General features: G+C 36.7%; 1 protein-coding gene across 1 annotated transcript in view; it reads right to left on the bottom strand.

The window, feature by feature from the left end:
• LOC101857930 (canalicular multispecific organic anion transporter 2) overlaps window positions 1-8,280 on the bottom strand; it is a gene marked incomplete at its 3' end in the record, with an annotated part of 23,628 nt that overhangs the window by 3,941 nt on the left and 11,407 nt on the right. The window contains 2 exon segments of the mRNA XM_035973985.1: window positions 1,585-1,764; window positions 2,455-2,573. Of these exon segments, the coding sequence (XP_035829878.1) occupies window positions 1,585-1,764; window positions 2,455-2,499 (225 nt within the window).

The following is an 8,280-nucleotide window of genomic DNA, read 5'->3' on the forward strand; positions in this document are numbered from 1 at the left end:
AAATAACAAATAAAATAAATAAAAATAAAATAAACAGCAACCAAAAAACAAAACAAAACAAAACAACAACAAACAAACAAACAAACAAACAAAAACAAAACAGCAACAACGTCGGATAGAGTTGAGGTTCGAACCGCCGAACCCGCAACCTCACGATTCCATGTTTAAAGGGCAGTTTTTGTTATAATATTAGTAGCGTAAGGAAAAAAAGGGGGTGGGAGAGTGGGGTGCTTTTTAGACCAAAATGTGGGAACTTTAAGTTTGGTTTGTCTTTGTTTTTTTCGGAGGCACGAAATGTAACAATCTTCATAAAACGATTATACTATAATATGGTATTATCCAATAAGATTCAGAGGTTGCACCCAGGCAACAGAGTGTGTGTCAGCTAAATCAATGTTGATTATTGAAACAGTTCTTTTCTGTCTTGCTATTCACGGAAAAGGAGGAGAGAGAATTAAATATCTGACAAGGTGAATGATGACATGAATGGGCGTGGATAAGATAAACACTCAATGCAATGTGGGCCATCCTTTTTTCTTTTCTTCTCTTTCCTTTACCCAACGATACATTTTTTTCCAAGAGCAGTAAAGGAAGTGTACATAACACTGAAAACCAGAACAAAAGATTTCTGCTGTTAAGAATGTTCTTTGCAACTTAAGCATTTTAGATATAATTTATTGCGTGTGTTAGTGTAGCCCCCGCTTTTTAAAATTTCTCTTCACGTCCTTTGAATAATATGGCTGCCTGTACTGGTTCTAATCCCCCCCCCCCTTTTTTTTGTGGAAAAACCAACAAAATAACAAAAATCCACAACCCGCCCCCCAAACAAAAAACAAAGAAACAAACAAAGACAAAAAGACATATAAGAACACGTGCTTCTTCTTTCCTATCAAACATCTATCGTCCTTATCTCCCCTTCTTCTTTTTTATGTTTGTTACTCTCTTACCACACCTCTGATCTTCTAGCGCTCATATGACCTTATGCATTTGCGAGCGCCGTAAAACCTCTACTAAAACTACAATCTAAAAGAACACGTGAGTCTGAAAAAGTTTTGAAACCAAAGAACTGGACAGACGAACACATGTCATGGTAGGGAAAAGAGATGTTAATGAGTTTTTCATTTTCTTTTTCCCTTTGGATTTATCAACAGAGACTACTACTGTGTCTCTTGGAAATAGCTTTTTGTTGATCCTGTGAAAGAGCGTTGGTTGTACTAAAAGATTCTTCACTCTTCTTTTTGTTATAGTAAAATCAAATGTGCTTAGTCCGTGACGACATCTGTATTATAGCACGCTTTGATGCAACATTGTATTTGTAAGAAGTGACGTTACTTGTGCACAAACTAATGTTCCAGTAAGGAAAGAAAAGTGTTCTTGCAGAACTTCTATTTGAGAACCAAAACAAAATATTTTGATTAGCGCGAATGGCGACATTTAGATCTAGAAAAACATTAGTCAGTTTTCCAGGACGTTTCTTTTATACAATGCACCCTCTTGTAGTGTACTATAATTAAGTATCTTAGCCTCGCGATACCAGCATCAAACAGTCAAAAGCTACTAAAGAGGCATCTTCCCAGTGCTTACCGTTTTGATGACACTGAGTTTGTTCAGAGGAATAGGGCTCCTGGCGGCCATGTTGGCGATGTAGAACCAGTAGCCTGGGAGAGCGAGCCACAAGAGGCCACAGGGGCCCCACACTAAGGCTGTGGTCATGAAACATTCCGTGAACTGAGGGTATGACCCGTCTAATAGGAGACTCTCGTTCTGGGGACAGACACCAGGCAATAAAACTGTTGATGATGCAATCTATAAGCAGGGACAAGGAGGTTTTGTTGCGGTTGTTATCGTTGTTGTTGTTGTGGTGGTTGTTGTTGTTGTTGTTGTTGTTGTCATAAACCTTCCGCGAGTGAGGATATGCCCGCCCAGCAGAAGACTCGTTGTGGGGAAAAGGTGGTTTGAGACATGTTTTTGCTTTAATACGAGTTTTTCGGTACTTGCGTCACAGTCAGGTCGTACAAGTGCCGAAGATTAAAGGAGTTACAAGAGAGTAACAAAAAACAAAAAAGGAGGAGAGATATAGAAGACTGATTTTTGGTAAGAATGAAGGTGTAGTTACACCAGAGCACCCGCCAACCACCTATGGTTTGAGACAACAAAAGTGTTAACGAAGGAATCAACAGGGAGACTTTATTAGTGTTTATTGGGTGTTTCTAGGCCACACTTCTGTTGATCGATCTATTTATCTATCTATCTATCTATCTATCTATCTATCTATCTATCTATCTATCTATCTATCTACAGTGAAGTCCGTTTAAACTGAACATTTTAATCTCAATCTATTAGAGAAAGGTCTCTTAACCAAAAACCCCGTTTAACGGAAAAAAATCTGGTGGTCCCGCTGAATTCGGTTCAAGAGGACTTCATTAAATCAATCTATAAACAACTGCAACTTACCCAGAATGGAGATCCCCCACAGAATTCCTCAAAGTCTGTCACCATGGCGACGTCGTTGCTCGCTCAAACTTTAGTGAGAATCCTTATTTTTTCCGTTGGTAGCCACACATCTGATGGATCTGAGAAGACATGAGATCGTTGAACCCGTTATGCACACATTATATTAATAATTTGCTCCTTTCCACGTGTCATGAATAACATTTTATTGACCAAATGAAAACAGCCACAGGGCTTGTCCACAAAGTTGCAGTTATAAACCGCAACATTCACGAAGATTTAGCTAGTTGTTGTTGTTGTTGTTGTTGCTGCTGTTGCTACTTTTGTTTTTGTTTTTGCTGTTGTTTAATTGATTTAAGACATTTTCTTCAATCTGTTTGATAGGAAATCAAAATAATTGAAACATTAAAAACATTAGCGCCTGGTAGCCAAGACTGTACTTGGAGATAAGCCTATTTTACTTTACTTGACTAAAATGTCTGTTTGAAGTATGGATTTTAGCATAGATTTGGCTGCTTCATCCCGGTTCATTTCGTGTGACATCACCTTGAATTATTTTAATCAGATTCCCCTTCGTAAATTCTAGAGAAATCGCTTGGTATGCACAACACGCCAGCCACGAAAAACTAACTGATCACATTGGATCCTAAACATGAAGGGAAAAGCAAAACCCTTGAATGCCGTAATCAACACCAAAAAAAATAAAAATAAATGAATTAAAAGAAAAAACAACAACTCACACTGAGATTCGAAAAGTTGTTCTATCCGCAAGCAGAACTTATAGACAAAACACTTAGTAGTATTGATATGAGAAGCGAGGTTATTGTTCTGAGTATTAAAATCTAAAAGATATAAGACCTAACAGTAAAATCGAAATAGTGAGAAATAACTAAAGGCACAGTAACAACCCCAGCAAGATAACAGAAGCACCTGCTTTTTACCGTCAACAGAGACTATTCACATTTTCCTTAGAAAAAGTGACCATAATCAAAATATGGGAAACCGCATGTTAAAATCTAAGGGAAACGGCTCTTAAGAGCACCATGGGTGAAAACTGCCGGATGCCAACAGGACACATTTTGCGAAGTGAGATACGAAATTAAAAATTTATAGATACAGCGGCACTCACAGTGGTGAGGTTGTATAATGGAAATCTAGCCGTGTGGAATTCTTTTTTGCTTGTTTGTGCGTGTGTGTGTGTTTGCTTGTTTGTATGTTTAGTACGGTTCCTTCGAATACTAGGCCCTAGCCATTAATTAACAGAAAGCCACTTCTTTCCCATGGTGCTTGATGTATGAACTAGTTGTGACAAAGGCGGGAACTGTGCTTAGTGACCAGAACCAAAGATCGACAAGAGAATTTCAATTATCAGTATCGACCAGAAGAAAACGACTTATTTCCAAGAAAGCATGAACAGATAGGCGTAGAAATTCATTCAAGCCAAATGCAGCTAGGTTACTGAACACACATTGCTACAAATGAAACACAACGTGCGTGTGCACCCGTGTGTATGTGTATGTGTGTGGGGGGTGGTGGTAGTGTATATAAATAAATATATATATATATATATATATATATATATATATATATATATATATATATATATGTGTGTGTGTGTGTGTGTGTGTGTGTGTGTGTGTGTGTGTGTGTGTGTGTGTGTGTGTGTGTGTGTGAGAGAGAGAGAGAGAAAGAATGAGAGAGAAAGAGCGACATATATATATATATGGGAAAGAGTATCGTGGAAGGAAAAGAAATCAAATGAGGTAGTGCTTGATTAAGCCCACGTGGGACGCTTAATGTTAAAAACAATCAGGAAACGACAAATGCAGTTTTTGGGACACCTGAATAGACATCTTGAACATCTAGCTCTCACTGGCAAAATTGAGGGCAAGCGAGGAAGGGGTAGGCCCAGAACAACATACTTAGGGAACCTAAACAAATGGGTAACAGGGAGAGATCAGGGAAACGTAGCTTTTCTGAGAGCATCCGAGCAAAGGAATGAATAGAAAATCATGATCGCCGATGTCTGTCGCAGATCTGGCACTGGATGATGATGATGATGATGATTGATATATATATATATATATATTAGAGAGAGAGAGAGAGAGAGAGAGAGAGAGAGAGAGAGAGAGAGAGAGAGAGAGAGAGAGAGAGAGAGAGAGAGAGTAGAGGTGTTCCAGCACGCAGTACGTGTATTTACTATTTATGTTCTTCTTTGTTATTATGTTTACGTAGGAATGACTGCACCTGACCTTCGTTACACCGCTGCTATTGTAAACAGATTTCTCCTGAAGACAAGAATAGCTAAAGATTGCCATTGTCATTTTCAATTTACAATAATTGGTAGATTTTAAAGAAGATGCAGAGTTGTGCGTTTCACTCAAGTTTGACTGAACTATTAACAACGTAATATTTTTCGAACAAGAGAGTTGATTTTCTTCCCATTAACTAACATGACCCCCCCCCTCCACACCTCTGATTGAATATCAGTTGTTCAAAGTTTTGCGGATATTGGTTGAAAGATAACAGAGTTCTTCTTCTTCTTCTTCTTCTTCTTCTTCTTCTTCTTCTTCTTCTTCTTCTTCTTCTTCTTCTTCTTCTTCTTCTTCTTCTTCTTCTTCTTCTTCTTTTTCTTCTTCTTTTTCTTCTCCTTCTCCTTCTTCTTCTTCTTCTTCTTCTTCTTCTTCTTCTTCTTCTTCTTCTTCTTCTTCTTCTTCTTCTTCTTCTTCTTCTTCTTCTTCTTCTTCTTCTTCTTCTTCTTCTTCTTCTTCTCTTTATAGTTATTATCATTATCATAATATAATAATAATAATAATAATAATAATAATAATAATAATAATAATAATAATAATAATAATAATAATAATAATAATAGTAGTAGTAATAATAATAATAATAATAATAATAATAATAATAATAATAATAATAATAATAATAATAATAATAAAAATAATAATGATTTTTACAATTATTGTTTAATTTGAACATGAATAAGTAGTAGTACATGTATTATCATTGATATTATAATTGACTTCTCTATCTTCCAACTGCTCAAAGCAGGAACTTAACCAACTATAATCTTAAATCCGTTTGTATTTGAGTTGGGTTTTTTTTTTTGGTAACAAGAAATAAAATATTTTCAAAAACGACACAATGTATAATGCAAAGGTTTTGGCTTTAACTTAAATTCTAAAAAGCAACAAAAATAAACAATTATCTTCACGACAACTGCAATTTTGAAATACAACATATATCCACAACCTGGGAAACTCCAAATCTTTTAGCAGCAATCTCTTTCCAAGTGAAATAGCACAAGAAAGGTATACACCTAAACAAACTGTAATGTCTACTACAAAAAAACCAAAACCAAAACAAATTTTATTATCTACATAAGAAAAATAAAGCAACTTTCATACTACTATATCACATGTTAGGAAAGAACAGTAAGTTGTGAGTAACCGAAGCATGTAAGAGGACACAGGAACACGTACAGCCGAAAGAATACAGCAACCACCTAGCACTTTAAAACCAAGCCAAGACTAAACCATGTTATGAAACACGTAGGCTGTTTTTATACATTTAACCCTATCCGTACGTCGTGTTTTACTATCGTATCCATACGACGTGGGGAACTCTGTGCCACAACTTTCAAAGAGGAAATTTACTCTATAATCCGATCCGTACGCTTTGCATAGCAGTCTGTCAAAATGATTTTTTGAGAAATACTGACAGTTTCAAAGAGATCTTCGTGCTAGAAGTATTCTAAACTGTGAAAAGTACAACCCCGGGGGTACAAAATGACCCTAGGGCGTACGGATAGGGTTAACTGGCAGACTTCATTTTACCCCGAGTTTTCCTAGCCTGTGTGCCCTCATTCACCTCTCCAGTTCAAGTATCACGGAGTAAAAGCTCCTACTTCCGCTGAAGTGATGCACTGAAATTCTCAAGTATTGAAAGCAAACGAAAATACGAAAGGATTCCACAAGGGTCCCTCTTCCCGTTCAAGACCTCAAGCGCCAGTGTCCACAGATAACATGTCCTCCTCGACTGCTTTTAAAAAAAGGTTAAAAGTAATAGTTTATGCTTGATTTAATTTTGAGGACGCTGAATCCGGATTATAAGGCTTTATCTTTTTTTGCTAGTATTAGTAGTACGCGCATTCTGTTGATGTAACCAAAATATTGTTTGGTCAAGAAACAGTGGAACCAAGTTTGCATTGTTCAATTTTAAAAATTGAAAGTGGTTGTCAAAGCAAAACTACAGAGTATAATGTAACAATTAGGAATACTATTAGCTCATTTTGAGACACCATTGATAAATTGAAAGTACCAGTTACGCCTTTACAAGGATGTGGGTTCTTTTGTGTTACTTAGAAGAGATGGAAACACACAATTTGCTAACGAAGCACGTAACAGGCAATTAGCAGAAAAGATGGCGTTGGAGAAAATAAAATTCGTAATATAAATCTCACATATCTCTCTAGGGCACTTTTAATTCTTTAAAACGCTCAACTACCACCTTAAGGCATGTCATTGAACAGGAAGCTTACAATGTTTACAAAACTTATGCATGATTTCTAATACTTTCTAAACAGTCAGATAAAACGTACGATGAGAGACCAAGAGTTCCTTCACACACTCATAAAAAGGGCATGCCAGGCTTTGAGTTGACTGCATTTTCTCGTCTCACCTCAAGTTTCAGCTAATTCCGCCTGGATGTATTTTTCAAACAATGACAACAACACACCCCTGAGAAGCATAATAGGGGAAAAGAGACTCCGGGGAAAACTAACAGAGTTGACTATTGACAAAAGTAGCAGAGAGTAAAAGTGCGTCTATTCATGGCTTTGTGCGAACGCTGTATGCTGAACGTGCAGTTTTCTTATTTTCGTTCAAACGCATTTTTTGGGTTTGCTTTCATTTTAGCTCCGACAGCCTCTAGTTTATTGTACTTAGAGTAGAACGAACAATTCTTTAAAAAAACGAGGTTGATGACATTGAGATAGCGCAACTTGGCTCTAACATGGCAGTTTCTCTGACTTTGACAACTTAACGGACTTCAATTCTTACGAACACGTACAATATTTGGGGTTATTTCATTTTCACTGACCTCTCTAAATCGCAAAGGAAGACAAACCGAAATAGGCCTAGAATTAGGATGTTTTTCATTTCCTGTTACGGCCAAGGCTTAAAATTGTAGGTTAAACCACTCTTAGGCTAAACGGACAAGAAAAGGCTTCGCAAATCATTGTGATTTGCGCAATTTAGTTAGGCATCAATTAATCTGATGTGGTGTTACAGTTGCAGGTTGTGTCAGTTTTCTGACAACGCCTACACTGATGTCTGATCTAGCAAGAATAGACTTACTTGTCCGAAGTCAGCGTAGAATTCGCACCTCTCTTGGATATTTGCACATTGGTCATCTGTTTTTATGTATGTTAGATATCACATCGTCAGCAATCTGTTCAACTGTTCTAAGCCTAGAAAGCAACATTTTTCAGAAGAGAGAAAACACGAATTCATTATTTTAACAATTTCACCAACAGAATTAATCTTTTCTTGCCCTTGCCTTTTTCAATATTTGAATTTTGAATTTCGTCAAAATATTACTCGATCACATGCAACGGATACACAGATTAAGAAACTGCGATTTAAAAAAAACAACAAAACAACAATAAACAAATAACACAAACAAAAGCAAAATATATTTTTAAAAAAATTAGGCATTATCTGATACTGGCAGACAATAAAATTATGCACGTTCCTCGATGTAATCAGCAGTTATGTTCCGCTTCTTTTTGGATTTCGAAAGGTATGTGTCGAGTGACCC

This window comes from Aplysia californica, unplaced genomic scaffold (genome assembly GCF_000002075.1).
Source record: "Aplysia californica isolate F4 #8 unplaced genomic scaffold, AplCal3.0 scaffold00040, whole genome shotgun sequence".
Taxonomy (NCBI): Eukaryota; Metazoa; Mollusca; class Gastropoda; order Aplysiida; family Aplysiidae; genus Aplysia; species Aplysia californica.